The sequence below is a fragment of the Macaca thibetana genome, chromosome 1 (genome assembly GCF_024542745.1).
Source record: "Macaca thibetana thibetana isolate TM-01 chromosome 1, ASM2454274v1, whole genome shotgun sequence".
NCBI lineage: Eukaryota > Metazoa > Chordata > Mammalia > Primates > Cercopithecidae > Macaca > Macaca thibetana.
In genome coordinates, this window is record NC_065578.1 from 47,103,412 (window position 1) to 47,118,596 (window position 15,185).

The window sequence follows — 15,185 nt, forward strand, 5'->3', positions numbered from 1 at the left end:
TCAACTCTGCAGGCTTAGCCTATATTGGCGGTGGGGGTATGTGTATGTCTTCACAGGGGTCGCTTAGAAAGTTGGGGACATATTCCAGGGGAGTAGCTGATGCCCAGAATGTCTTTGAGAACTCCTATTTTAGAATCACCTTGAGATCCGATTTATAAGCCAAGGAGAAAATCAGTTCCAGCACTTTTCAATTCTCTCTCTCTCTTTCTTTTTCAGTAAAAAATGATGATCTACCACCATTCCAGCACACACACACACACACACACACACACACACACATTCAGCAGAAATGTCATCTAATAAAAACCAGATCATTTTTCAGACACTGGAAAAGCAGGGGTTGTGGCAATGGACTCACCTGAGTTTGAACACTGAGTCCACTTGGCCTGTCTGTGTAATCCACAGCCAAATGACTTCACCTTTTCAGGTCTCAATTTATGGTCTTAAAAATAAATACGATAATAAACCTTGTTGCATCTCTGTGAGGATTGGAGATAATGTAATTATGAGGTCTAATGCAGCACCCTGAATAGAGACAAAACTCAATAAATGGTATTGTGAGGGACTTGTAGAATTTTACAAACATTCTGCACACCTTTGGCAGGCATGCTTCAGTGTTCAGGCACTACACATATTAGATGGGTAATGGTCGCGTGCTTGGTAAAGTACAGAATAGCAGAGTCCTTGTTTTCTTATTACACCTCAGAGAGAGGACCATGCAACTTAGAGGTCTCATCCAGTGTCTCCACCTCTGCCATGCAGGGAGTTGAAGGGGACGACTCAGGTCCCCTAGAGGTAGAAGTTGTGGCAGCTGGTACCAGTCCCTGGAGGCAGCAGGCAGAGCTGATAGAAATCTGCAGGTCTCAAGCTTGTCATAAGATCTGGACTCGAGACTTAGGCATCCTGGGGCCCCCGAGGGCAGGGGCTCACCACCTCCTAATACTCCAACTTTACTATGTTCAGCAAGGGGTAAAGAGTGGATATGGCTGCTGGGAGTGGCAACTTCCCATGTAGCCTTCCTCTTTCCCTGCCCAGAAGCCAGCCTAGACTGTTTGCCATGCACAAAACCAACATCCAGGTAGTCGTTTTAACCCATCAACAACCTCCCACAGGTAGTATCTTCTCATGTCCCCACAAAACAAGCTCAACTTTGAAAGACTGGTAATTACTGCCCCATGGGATGGATGGGCACACCAAGTCTTGTCCAAGATTTTATACAAGTCATTGGTTTTACTGTTGAGGCTGGGACAGACACCTGGAAGCAAGTCTGCTATCTCCAGCCCACTGTGCCAAGCTGTCTATAACACATCAAGAAAACCTTTAGAGACCTGCCTCACCACCAGCCTCATAGCCGAAAGAAATAATATCTCTACAAGTATAAATTTTCCAAGAAATAAAATGTTAAGCCCTCAAGTTCAAAAGGGGAGAGAGAAACAGAAGAAAGAACTAAGGAATGATTACGGAAGATATCAAATACCTAAACAGGAGGAAGTCTAGAGAAACAGTGTGTGGAAGCCGGGAGAACACTGTCCTTCATACAGAGTCAGGCTGACTGGCTCTGTTCCTTATTAGCTATGTGACCTTGGGCAAGTCATTCAACATTTCTGGATGCCCACCTTAGAAAGCCATAGGATTGTTATGAGAATTCAATGCAATGGAAAAGCGTGTGGAGCCTCCTGCAGGGTGCCTGGCACGTGGAATTGATTAGAATCATCCTATGGAATGTCAGGGCTGGAAGGAGCTTGAACGATGACCTCATCTCAGTGTCTCATTTCACAGACCCAGAAAACAGGGCCCAGAGAGAGGAAGTGACTTGCCCAAGGTCACATAGCAAAGTCATGGAGATGTTGGGTCTAGCACCCTCAGTTTATTTTGAAATCAAACACCAAAACCTAACAATAGACCTGATCTCCCAAGCTGTGCAAGGGTGGAAGAAGCTTTTTCCAGGGTTCCAAAACTTAAGCTTTCTTTCTCCATTCAACAAGCAAAATTATGCTATTTCTGTCCAGAAAAAATTACAAAAATTTTAAAAACAATATTAATACTAAAATCCAGATCTTAACAAAAAGACACTCTTTTAAGCCTTATTTTTTCCTGCCTTCTTCTCTCACTGCCCCCCCAACCCAAATATTTTGCAATAACAGTAATGCTGCAAGGAAAGAAAAAATAAAAATCTGATGCACTTAACAGATATTTCAGTACACTAATGCATCACAGATGTTCATATCAAACTGTGCACGCGTGCATGCAATTTTACTGAGAAGGCTGTTGCATTTCTGATTTTGAATTTTTGGATCCCTAATGACCTCATCTGCCTAGGCTCCAGAATCCCACCCTTCCCATTTAGTCCAAGGCTGCCCAAGGGGATGGAGGAGAGATTTCATCGCCTCCCTACAAAATGATAACAGGACAAATTGGCATGATTGGACACTCAGGCAGGTGGTGAAGGGTATGGAGATTAAGGAACTAAGGGGAGTTCTGTTTTCTTTTGTGCGGGACTTGCTTTCTGCAGCTCTTTTGAGGAGCTGGACCCAAAAACAATGTCAAGAGTGGGCCCAGGCTGGTGACGGGTGGGCACATTTTTGAAACAGAGATTGAAGTCTGTTTGATCTTCAAGCATGAGCTTTGGAGACTGTCAGCAGGCTCCCTCCCGGCCGATGAACGGCTCTCAGTAACTTTTCCTAAAACATAACCTCACACACACTTTCTAGCAAATGCTTTCACCCTACCAAAGCCATCATTTGGTTAAACAGCAGTGTTTCCAGACCCCAAAGAAAGATAGTTTTGTTGTTTTAAGAGAGATAGATTAAAGCTAGGGGCTGCTTAGCCAGAGTTTGTGTGTGCTCCCTTCAGCCTTTGTCGGATTCCTCTGTGGTTGGTGCAAAGAGGGTGTTGAGAGCGATGGTGGATACCTCACCTCTAAAAAAGATATCGAGGCCAGACCTAGGCCTCTGAACAGAGAGGCCTCCCACAAACCTGCCTCCGAAATGAGATGGGCGGTGAGCGCCGGGGGTCCCGACACAGATAATATCAGCTCCCGAGGCTGGCAAGGGAAAAGTCACTTCAGAGGGAGAAAGCGGCTATGTTCAGAGGAATCAGCACTGGGCCAGAGAATACACAGGATTTTCCCCCGTGGAGAAGGAGTCAGGCGTAGTCAGAACCCTGCAGGGCGTGACTAACTGCCCCAATGCTCCTGCCACTGGGGCCCTCTGGGTAAGGACTCCACAATTATGGGAGAGCCAGCAGGAGAACCGACAAACCCGCCTTTCATTTGGCCGGCAAATCAATCTGGCTTCTTACCTCCCCAGGGACAATATTGCATTTCCCTTGGAAAAACAAAGGCCAGAGATCTTGGAAAGGGGATCAGTTTCTGCCGCTGTTTCCCTGGTGAAGAGCTTGCAACATCTCCGGGGCAGCAAGCAGGTCTGATTCCAGTGGTAGTTTCTGGTCCAGTCAATTTATGAGGCTCTCTCCTTAATGGGCAGCATGTCTCTGAGCCATGCCTCACTCAGGAAATTGGCCCAAGCCCCATCTTGGGGCCTCCTTGAAGGAGTCCCCATCCTGGGATTGACAGTCCCGTTCTCAAGACACAGATGTGAACTCATTTTTCCCAGGGTCTCAGAGTTGAGTTTGGGGCCAGTGAGTAGCAAGTGACCTCTGTCCATGGAGACAGGGCTTTTAATGACATTTTGCTGTATCAGATCTCTGGCAGCCAGAGACTTTAAACCTCTTAAGCCCTTCCCTTTTCTCCTACTTCCGAGGTTCAGAAATCAGGACTGTCAACCTTTAAGTGAACACACTTCTCTGAAATTATTAACCTTAAAACTGTCCTGGCTGACTTTCTCCTGGCCTTAGGGAGGCGGTCTGAGGGTCACTTAGAGCTTTGCACAGAGCTGGGAAACTGATGGTGCTTAACCTCAAATGGCAAGCAGCACTCTACTGTTGCCAGGTCCCGGGCAACTCCTTGTCGGCTCAGCCCCGGGAGCTATGCCTTCCTCTTGTTTTCTCGGGCACTGTCCACACACCAGCCTCAAGACAGCCTCCATGGCCTCAGGAAGGCCTGACACACACCAGAAGCCCCTCTTTTTGTTTTTGATCACTCTGATGCTCTGAGGGAAATTCTTTCTGCCCAGGCAAGCACAGCAGGTGAGGAGTGTACATCCCCAACATGTAATACTGCTGCAATAGAAGCAAACACTCAGACTCTTACCCCAAATTCCAGTACACACCACTCTCAACTGATACTACCAGAGCAGCCAAGTGCTGCCTTGCAGCCCAAAAGAACCTCTCCTTCCAGAAAAAGGACCTGACTCTGGCTGCCTCCCGCTCCCCGTCGGAGAAGAAAGACAATCGGAGAAGAGGACTCAGGCGCCCTGGGCTGTCAGCTCCAGCCTGGGGCCCTGCATGCCTACCTGGGAGAAGTTGAGCCCGTTGTTGAGGGGATGGCACTGCTCCTCCACCTGCTCCACAGCCCCTGTGGTCTTCTTCATCTTCTCAGCCTGCTGGGCCAGGTAGAGGTCGAGCACGGGCACCCCGCGGAAGCGCACGTCCCTCTCGGTGAGCGAGTTCACCATGAGCATCACCCAGACGGGCCTCTTGCGCTCCCAGTTGCCCGCGATGGCATTGAATAGGTAGTCAGCATAGAGCCCCCTGCCCCGCTGAGCGGGCGTCATCCAGGAGGGCATCATCAGCTTGACGTAGTCCAGGTGGCGCTTCAAGCGCCAGTAAAGCTCGCGAGGCAGCACATCCTGCAGGTTTTCCCCGTGCGGCAGCAGCTGGCAGCTGGCCAGGGCCGAGATGGTGTAGGGGTCTGTCAGGTCCAGCTCAAAGTAGACATGGGCGCTAGCCTGGAAGGCTGCCTTGGAGTTGTCCGGGATGAAGTCCCAGACACGGGTGTAGGGGACGTGGATCGTGCCAAACAGGTAGGCCGGCGGATCACGACGAATCGTCCACAGGAAGGAGTTCAAGTCCCTCTGCTGCAGGAGTAGAGGAGAGGCAAGGCAGTGAGGCCGAAGGCAACAGAGTAGAGTCAGGGTAGCCCAGAGGGAGGTGCAGAGGGAGGTGGGGATGGGAGGCAGAGACCATACACAGGCCATGGTAAAGAGCCAGGGCTTTGGAGCCTGAAAGACCCACATTGAAAACCTAGCTTTGCCCTGTCTTAGATGTATGATCTTGAGTGAATCATTTCACTTCCCACAGGCTCCGTTTCCTCATCTATAAAATGGGGGTGAAAGCAACTACCTCAGGGGTTGTTGGGAAGATTAAAAGATACAATATATGTATATTAAGCTCTCAGACCAGTGCCAGGCACAGAGGAAGTCGGCAATGAAGGGAAACTCTCATGATTAGCAATTGCCATGAGTGCCAAGGACTGCCACACCACCTGAGAATATTCATGCTTGGCCAAGTCAAACCTTCACCGGTGGTGTTTCATGTGGAGGGTGGGGAAAGGGGGACCAAGAGTCCTGCTCTGGCAAGAAGGGAGGAAGTCATGTAACTTTTAAATCCAACCATTAGAAGATATATGCCAAGAGCACTTTGAAAGCAGAACACCTATTAAAAATAGCACACCTATTTAAACAGCTACTTCACATTCATCACGGTGAATACACTTTTCTTTTTGGAGGGCAGGTCTGGGGTGTCGGCTACTTTGCTCCACCAGCTGAGACCATAGATGAGAAAGTGCTTTAAAATCTTGCAAGGCCAAGTCAAGTTTCAGAATCTGGCTTGGGAGGAAAGGATTCCATTACAATTAGTCCCAAGAAATGTACATATTCTGGGTACTTTCCAGGCTCCTCCCCTAAAAATGTATACCTGATCTCCAACCCCAGTTGTTTGTCATTTTCTATGACCTAAGCTCTGACTTTGGGGAGTGTGTGTGTGTGCGCGCGCGTGTGTGTAGGAGCTGAGGAGAGGTATGCAGACAGGGGTCCTTTCTACAGATCCAAGTCAGGGTTGGGCATAAAGGGCATGAGAAGGGGACTGTCATTTCTCTTAGGCAAAGCCATTTTCCATCCAGAAAAATCCCTGGAGTGCCCACTGACCACTTGCAAGCTTTAGACCAACTCATAACATTTTCCTGTCTGATTCTAGCACAAATGAAAAGTATGTGTTGGGATGGGTAGCTTGTGGGAGAACAGTACATTACTTTACTAACTATCCAAAATTGTAAATCCCAGCATGTTGGCGATAGACTGAGAGCCCAGCCAGCCAACGAGCTCCTTGTTTGTGCACAAGGCAGGCCGTTGGAGGTGCACCTTGCCCAGGGTCAGCGAATTCCGGGCTGACAGGCAGCACACCGACAGCAGCCAGACCCTACGGTCTCCTGGCCTCCAATTCAGGGTTACTGTCAATGCATTAATTTACACTTAGAGGGAAAGATACTGAAGGAAATAAAGAGGTTCTTTGTTTTGGAAGGAAAATTAGGAGAACCAGTAATTACTTGACCCCAGGAAATATTAGGCCAGTACGTCCTGGCATTGCCTTTTCCTCTCCTCTGAAATCTTCCCCCTTTTCATGAAATATGGACGCTTGGGAGAGTAGGTGGTGGAAGCCTGGACCGCAGAGATGGAGGTGAGAACCAGCAACAGGGAGAAAGTTTGTCTTAGGTCAGAGTGGGAGGGCAGGGAGAAAGAGGGAAGCCTGGGAGGGGGCAGAGTGTGTGAATGGGAGAGCAAAAGGTTCGATAGAAGTCAAGAGAAGAGCAAGGAATGCTAGAAAGACACAGTCAGAAACGGGCAGAGAGACGAGAAGTGTAAAGAGAGAGAGAGAAAAAAAAAACATGAGAAAGGAGAGACAAAAAGGGGCACAGAGAGAGGAAGCGTCCAAGCAGGACCACAAGTCAAGGGGAGAGCCCGAGAGCCGCAGCGTGTGGAGAAGGAACCAGAGAGGGAGCGCCCCTTCTCGCTCCTGGCTTGGAGCTGGAGCCGGGGCAGGCAGGAGCGAAGGAAGGGCGCCCGAGGCTGCGCCCGGCGGGTAGAGGTGGAGCGGGTGGGCTAAGGTGGGTGCGGAAGCAGTACCCAAACCATCGTCCCATGGGACTGGAATACCCAGGTAGGCGGGAGAGTGGCTGGGAAGGCGCTCGCTCACCGATCCGGGCGGCCGGCACTGTCCTCCGTCAGGGGGCTGCGGGCGGGCGCGAGCGGTGGCGAGGAGGGCGGCGAGCAGCGGCCCCGCCAGGGCGGCGTGCATCCTGCCGCGGCCCGCGGGGCGAGGGGGACCCTCCCGGGCGGCGCCCCTCAGCGGGGCGGGGAGTCCCCAGTTGGGCACGGAGTTTCCTCTGGAGCACTGGGCTCCAGCCACAGGATGCTGGTCGCCCTCTGGGGCGTGGCTGACTGTCCCTGTCGAACCTGGGGGTTTCTCTGGGGCGGGGCTCCGTCTGTTGGAAGACAGGGACCCTCTAGGGCTGGGCCCCGCCCCCGGGCGCTCAACCTCGCTGGCTGAGCCCCCAGGTGCTGAGGGCGTGTTGGGGTCCGGGGGCGCGCGGGGTCCCGGAGCTGCGTCGGGGTTCAGGGGCGCGCGGGGTTCCTGGGGCAGAACCGAGAACCTGGGGTGCGCGGGGGTCCCTGGGCTATGCTGGGCGCCCGGGGCGCGCAAGGGTCCCAGGGGTGCGCGGCGCTCCAGGAGGCGCGCAGTGGGACAAGTGCGGCGGAGGGCGCGGCAGGGGTCGGGGGCGGCTCTGGGGCGGCCGGCTGCCCCCGAGTCCGGCTCAGAGGGGCGGCGGGCGGCCGCGCGGCCGCTGCCCGGGCTCCGCCATGCTGCTCCGCGGCCGGGAGAGAGGGAGAGAGGAGGGCGGGAGAGCGGCGCGGAGCCGGGCCGGGCGGGGGGCTGGGGCCGCTGAGGCGGGGGAGGGGAGGACCTGGCGCGGGGGGCGCGGGGGCGGGGGACCCGGGCCGCGCCGGGCCGGGCCGGGCCGGGCGGCAGGGAGTCGGGGCTAGCTCCGCGCCCGGGCGCGGCGAGGCGGGGTCTGATGGGCATGGCAGGCGCTCGCTCGCTCCTCTCTGGCTCCCTCGCTCGCTCCCTCACACGCGCGGAGGGAGGCGAAGCCCGCAGCAGCCACTTCTCAACTTTCCAAACTTCCCAGCGCAACTTTTTCCTCTCCTCCCCTGCCCGCGCCTCCTCCCCCATCCCTCCCCCTTCCCATCGCCTGGCGCGACCGGGCCACAGCTTCGCCGTGAGACCGCCAGAGGGCGCCCGGGCTAATGACCGGCTCGGCCAACCTCCGCGGGCTCAGCGGCAGAAGCGGACTGGGTGGCAGCGACAGATTTGGGGACCAGCCTCGCCCAAAGCGTCCCTCCCGCAGATCCTGGCAGGAGCGAACAGCGAGAGGGACAGAAGTTGGACTGGGGAGGTAGCAGTCTCTCGAAATTCAGAAAGCTGCTGTGTACAACTTTATGACATGCGTAGCGCTGGGATGAGCTTGGTAGGTGCTCTGCAAACACCAACTGAAAAAGAAAAGAAAAAGAAATCCCCAAAATTCCTTGGAATCTTCCATTTAAGTAAATCCCCTCTTATCTATGTCCTTGGACCCACGCAGTATCCCTGTGCCTGTCTCTGGAAGAGTGAGGATTGATACCGCAGTGTCTTAGACCACAAGACTTGAAAGACCCCTTAAACCAACCTATTCGTCCTCAAGAGGCACATGAGACTTAGAGAAAGCCAGGGCGCAAGATCTAAGCTTCTGAGTTGTTTCCAGCAAATGGAGAAAGGGAGGCACAGGCACCCCTGCTTGGTTCTGTTAAAGGAGAGTTTGTTCCTATTCTGACAACAGGTATTGACGGATGAATTAAGTGATACTGTCAGGAGCCCGCCCACAGCCTAGAGAAGGAGACAGACAGGGACAGATATGCAAACAAGCCATTAAAATACAGATGATGAGGGCCAGGAGAGACAGAAGCACAAGGAAATGGGAGCAGAGAGGAGAGCTCCTAACACAGCCCAGAGGCCCAGGGAAGATGCCTGGGAGATGGTTTTGAAAAATAAATCAGAGGTGGCTTAGAGAAAGAGGTGCACACGCCTTCCAAGTGGAAGAGCAGGTGCCAAGGCATAGCAGTGTGAGAGCACTCCAAGTAGTTACCCATGGCTGCAGCAAAAAGCAAGTGGCAGGAGCTGAACCTGTGTCTTCCGGCCAGGCTGGGGAGTCTGTCAGTTCTAGGTATCAGGTGATAGGAAGTTACTGCAAGATTTGAAGTTTAAGGTGGCTAGAGTAGATCTGTGCTCATCGGGGGCATGAATTGGAGGGGGCAAGTTGGAGGCAGGGAGACCAGTGGACAAATAGTGAGGGGGGAGCCAGAGCCCAAGCCTCGGTCTCCTGACTCCCAGCCCAGTGTTCTCCCCACTTCTCCCACTCATGCCTGCAGGTACCAGATTGAGCAGCTAGAAAGTGGCCACACCAGAAGGCTGAGTGAGAAAGACCAAGCAGGGCCGGAGGGTCAGAAAGGTTTTCCAGAGCACAGGATCTGGGAGGTTGGGAGGAACACAGGAAGGAAAGAAGGGGACACCAGAGACTGGCAGGTTGACCCTCATGTGCCACATGAAGTTGCCACTTTTGTAAGTTACAAGTGAATGCATGTTGGCAATTTCATATGGTTCAGTTTACTGGGTGTCTGGAGCAACCTCAGCTTCTTAGCTATACACACACTTGGTGACAGACACCGAGCAGGCTAGAGTGCCCAGATGGTACGTATGAGAGCACAGGACAGCACCATGCTTCCCACACACACAGCTCTGAGACCTGCAGCTCTGACAAGAGATGCCTTTAAAGAGCCTCCACTTTCCGGAGCTCCAAAACTCCTTACGAAGTCACCACTCTGCTGGTAAGGATGAGGGGAGGTGAGAGCTCAATTCCACTGGAGGGAGGGACATGGGTCCTCGTTGGAGAATTAGAAGATAGAAATCAGATAGTGAATAAGAAAGAGCCTGATCAATTTAAAATAATGGTGTGTAAATATGTGTGTGGATTTTGGAAACCTTCCCTTCCTGTATTGTAAACAAAGATTCCCTGGTATCTTTTTTCCTAAAATTATAAAAGTTGTGTTGGCTAATTTTCATGAGTGTCAGCTATGACTTCCTCCTCCATGGTACACGTGGTGACTGTGACCAGGGCAGAACAGTTAGCTTCTCTGTGCCTCTCTTTCCCCAGCCAGTTTCCTGTCCCCCTCACTTTCTGTGAGTCAATGTGTGCAATAATGTCTTAAGATCTTCACCAGTATTGTTACTGATATTCTTAATGAGCTGCAAGAATAAATAGATTTTTCTATTCCTGGATATATACACAAGAGAACTGAAGACATTCATCCACCCAAAATACTCTATGTAAACTGTGATAGCAGCGTTATTTGTAATAACTGAAAGGTGGAAACAACCGAAATGTTCATCAACTTATGAATAAATTAACAAAATGTGATATATAAAAATATCATATCATTTGCCTTAAATATATACATTTTAAAAACATGTTATAGTCACATGATGGAATATTATTTGGCCATAAAACAAAATGAAGTACCGATACATGCTATTTCCAGGATAGCATAAATCAATCTTGAAAACATTATGCCAAATGAAGCCAGTTGCAAGAGGACATATATTATTCTATTTGTATGAAATGTTCAGAATAGGCAAATACATAGCAAGGCGGAAAGTAGATTGGTGGTTGCCTAAGGCTAGGAAAAATGGGGACAATGGTGGGGCCATAACTGGAGGGTACTGGGTTTCCTTTTGGAGTAATGAAAATATTCTAGAATGGTGATGGTTGCACAACTCTGTGAATATATTAAAAACCATTGAATCACATTTTAAATGGGCGGATTATAGGGTATGTGAATTATGTCTCCATAAAGCTGTTACCAAATAAATAAGTTTGGGGCCTCAGGAGAGAGTGTTCCTCAAGACTCAAGAGCAAGGGTCTCAGTATTTTCAAACCATTTTTTTCCTCCCACATTGTGTAGTGTGAGAAACCCTGGATGATGATAGTCCTCAGTCCTGGAGACTTATCCTGCTTCTGCTAACATCTCACGAGGCATCTTTGGGTAATTCACTTGTTCTCTCTGGACCTGAGTAAGAACTGAGGTTTCATGTCATCAGTATGAAGAAGTTTGTGGAGCAGGTCACCTTTAGGAGCCTCTATACCTAACAGTGGAGTTCTGAGCCCCTTGGTCACAGCCTGCTTAGAGCCTTTAGGCAGGATGGGGAAGAGCACAGGGCTCAAGAGAGAGTCAGGGGACTCAGAGCTTGCCTCCTCTCCGCTGGGGCACATCTGGCTCACTTTCCTTTTATTGCATTTTAATTAAGTTGTTCAATCAAATTGGTACCAGGAATTGAAGGCTGTAACAGCTGGGGCAGGAGCAGAAAGCCTTGTAGCGGAACTAAACCAACAAAGTCTGCCTCCTGAGCAGATCCAGGAGCCCAGTGCTGCTACAGAGCGTCTCTCAGGGAGGGAGGTGAGAGGCTCCCCTGCGGCAGTCCACTGACAGGAGGAGCTTTGCTCTGGGCCTGAGGGCTGCCCTCCTGCAAGGCCATTGCCCTGGTCGTTGGCCACACTGGCATTTTCAAATGGGCCTAGCCTGGCCTGACTTCCAGCTCTGACTCCTATCCTGGTCCTGCTCCTTCCTACCCACCCTCAGGCTCTATCCCCTCCACACCCTCTCCCCGATTCCCTTACCTGAGTTGGCAGTTAATCTGATGATGGAACGACATGGGCCGTGGGAGGGAAGTACATGGGGCATGGGAGAGAAGGACAGCTGACTTTAGGAGCAAGAGGTTGGCAGTGCTTAAGACAGTCTAGAGTAGTGGAAAGAGCCAGAAAAAGGACCAGGTGCAGTGGCTCACGCCTGTAATCCCAGCACACTGGGAGGCCAAGGCAGGTGAAACATGAGGTCAGGAGTTTGAGACCAGCCTGGCCAACACGGTGAAAACCCGTCTCTACTAAAAATACAAAAAATTAGCTGGGCGTACTGGCAGGCACCTGCAATTCCAGCTACTCGGGAGGCTGAGGCAGGAGAATCTCTTGAACTCGGGAGGCATAGGTTGCAGTGAGCTGAGATCGCACCACTGTACTCCAGCCTGGGTGACAGAGAGAGACTCTGTCTCAAAAAAAAAAAAAAAAAAAAAAAAAAACAGAAAAAGTGAAAAAGTGCAGAAACTAATTCAGAAAAGGGCATTTTCTCCTGGCAATGGGAAAATAGGCACATAGTCACAAAAGTGCAACAAAGGATTGAAATTGCCATATAATATGGCATTCATTAAAAACAAAAAACCCTATGTGGGCCTGCCCAGTGGGGGAGTAGAGAGTACACAGGAATCAGTCCAGGGTTTTGTTCTTAGGGAGCTTGCAATCCAGTGAGGAGAACGGAGATGCAAACAAACGGGGCTTTGGGAAACAAATAGAGGGGACAAAAGGAGCAACGAAGTCAGCCTTAAGAGAAAGGAGATCAGCATAGGTCTTTGCTGGGAAGGTCATGTTTGAGTTGATTTTTAAAGATGAGCAGGAGTTGAACAGGGAGGAGGAAGAAGGGAAGGTCAGGCAGTAGGAACTGAATGTGCAAAGGCATGGGACTGCAAGTACTTGGCACATACAGGGATTGTCAACATGAAGGCGGAGAGGCAGAATGGAGGAGAACTGTTGGGGAGACTCAGAAATCAGACTGCACCAGGAAGGACTATGCATTATCTTGGAAAGCCCTTCATCCTGCCATTCAGAGGAGATAATCCCCTGAGCTTGCTCTGCATAAATTGTGGGTGCTGGTTGAGGGTGGCTGACATACCAGGTACCAGACTGGCTGTGTGCAGCCTCAGGGATATAACAGCAATGAGAGGCACTGACTGTGTTAACTCAACGAATATTTGCTGGGTCCCCATATGAACTGTGGTGTCTTAGGCAGGAAGGAGTATAGTCCTGCCCTCTGGATACTTGCCATTTCTGAACAAGACAAAACATGGGTAGGTGGTAAGTTAAAATGCGTTTACGTGAATAGTGCTGCAATGAATATGGTGGGTATAGATATCTCCAGGTCACACTTTCATTTCCTATATATATATATCCGGAAGTGGGATTGCTGGATCAGATGGTAGTTCTATTTCTAATTTTTTGAAGAGACTTCATTCTGTTTTTCATAATGGCTTTACCAATTTACATTCTTACCAACAGTATGGAAGGACTGGTCAAAAGTATAAATTTTCAGTTATATGATTAATAAGTTCTGGGAATCTAATATACAGCAAGTGCGGTGACAGATGTGTTTATTACTTTGATTTTAATAATCATTACATAATATATACATATATTAAATTATCACTTTGGATACCTTAAACATATGCAATCTTCTTATTTTTTGAGACGGAGTTTCACTCTTGTTGCTCAGGCTGGAGTGTAGCGGCGCAAACTCGGCACACTGCAACCTACGCCTCCCAGGTTCAAGCAATTCTCCTGTGTCAGCCTCCTGAGTAGCTGGGATTACAGGTGCCTGCCACAATGCCCAGCTAAGTTTTGTATTTTTAGTAGAGATGGGGTTTCCCCATGTTGGCCAGGCTGGTCTCGAACTCATGGTCTCAGGTGATCCGCCTGCCTCGGCTTCCCAAAGTGCTGAGATTACAGGCATGAGCCACCGCGCATGGCCAGTCTTTACCATCTTTAGTTGTCAATTAAATGTTTTAAAAGAGAAAAAGAGTTAGAAATCACCACCCACCCACTTGCATGCATGGAAGGGTCAGGTGAGTGGTGTAGTATTGTAAAAGTCCAGGCAAAGTCAGTGAGCTGAAGACTCTCACCTTCATATAGAACTACCAAATGATCCTGGAGGAGGCAGGATTTGAATTAGGCTATAAAGGGAAAGTAGGATTTAAATCGATGGAAAAGGTCTTGCTTGCATTCCAGATAATGGGAATAAGGAAAGTGAAAGGGCCAACGTGGGGTAGGAAAAAGAAGGTTTTGGCTATAGTAGAATGGGTGAATATTGAGAGAGCAGGCTGAAGTTGGGACTGGGCTGGGGTGCAGTTTGCCCATGAAGGAGCAAAAGGAGCTGGGGGTTATTTCAGACCGATTCTGTGCCAGACCCTGTATCTAAAGGATTTTAATGATGTTGTGAGACAGATACTTTTAACTCCATTTTAAAGATGAGGAAACTGGGTCTCAGAGGGGAGACATGACATATTCAAGTCATATAGTTAATAATTAGAAGAACTGGACTGTCTAGCTCTTTCCACTAAAACATTTGCTTCCTTCAAGACGTGAGTGGGAAGGCAGAATAGATAGCACAGGCCAGATGGTATGGCTAGTAAACACACACACACACACACACACACACACACACACTCTGGGGGCACATACATACCGAATATGGCAATTCCTATGCTGTGGCTCCCAGTCTAATTAGTGGGATGATTGCCATTTAGGAGACTTTTGCCTTTCACTTTAGCCCAAGTTGTGTGAGGCTCCACTCCTCTATTTAGGATTCAATAGGAGTATGGAAAGGGAAAAAAGAAATGTGATGCTTGAAACAAAATACCCCATCGAGCTGACCACTAAATAGCACTTAGACCCCAAGTATACACACAGCTGCTTTATGTAATGAAGGCTGTGGACCATGTTCCTGGATATAAAATAACAAACCACATATAAAGTTTTATGTTGCTGTGTAATTAGCACAGATCTGTGAGTGAGCATGCAGGCCTGGGTGCAGGGAAGGACGCTTAGGCCTCAGGCAATGAGCTGCGGAGGAAAGAGCATGCATGGTGGAGCCCAGAAGACAAGAGTTTGAATTCCGGCTCCACCACTTTGTAGCCCTTTGACCTTGGGCAAGTTATTTAACTACTGTAAGCTTCAATGTCATACCTGTCAAAGGAGGCAAAGTGCCATGTGTTACAGCCGTGGTTTTGCCCTCCTCCTGGCCTCCAGGGGCATCTGACAATGTTTAAAGACACTTGTTTGTCATAACTAGGAAGGTGCTAATGGCATCTGGTGGGTAGAGGCCAGGATGCTGCCCCCACCCTACCCTTACTACAAAGAATTATCCTGCCCAAAATGCTAATCCTGCCAAGATTGAGAAACTTTGCCTTCTAGGATTGCTTTGTGATGATATAATCATTACAAACTTTTATTGAGCTTTAACTATATATCAGGCACTGTTCTATCACTATTTAAAGTGTGTCAACTTGTACCTGTTTATAGCAAATCTAGGAGGGTGGTA

The 15,185-nt window shown here is 49.8% G+C and overlaps 1 protein-coding gene across 1 annotated transcript in view; it reads right to left on the reverse strand.

Annotated features, from left to right (window-relative positions):
• Window positions 1-7,787, reverse strand: part of TRABD2B (TraB domain containing 2B) — a 230,764-nt gene extending 222,977 nt beyond the window's left edge. Inside the window, exons 1-2 of the mRNA XM_050749640.1 lie at window positions 7,090-7,787; window positions 4,413-4,976 (exon numbers count right to left, since the gene is read on the reverse strand). Of these exons, the coding sequence (XP_050605597.1) occupies window positions 4,413-4,976; window positions 7,090-7,191 (666 nt within the window). The 5' untranslated portion in view covers window positions 7,192-7,787. The remainder of the gene's footprint in view (window positions 1-4,412; window positions 4,977-7,089) is intronic.
• Between the last annotated feature and the right edge of the window lie 7,398 nt (window positions 7,788-15,185).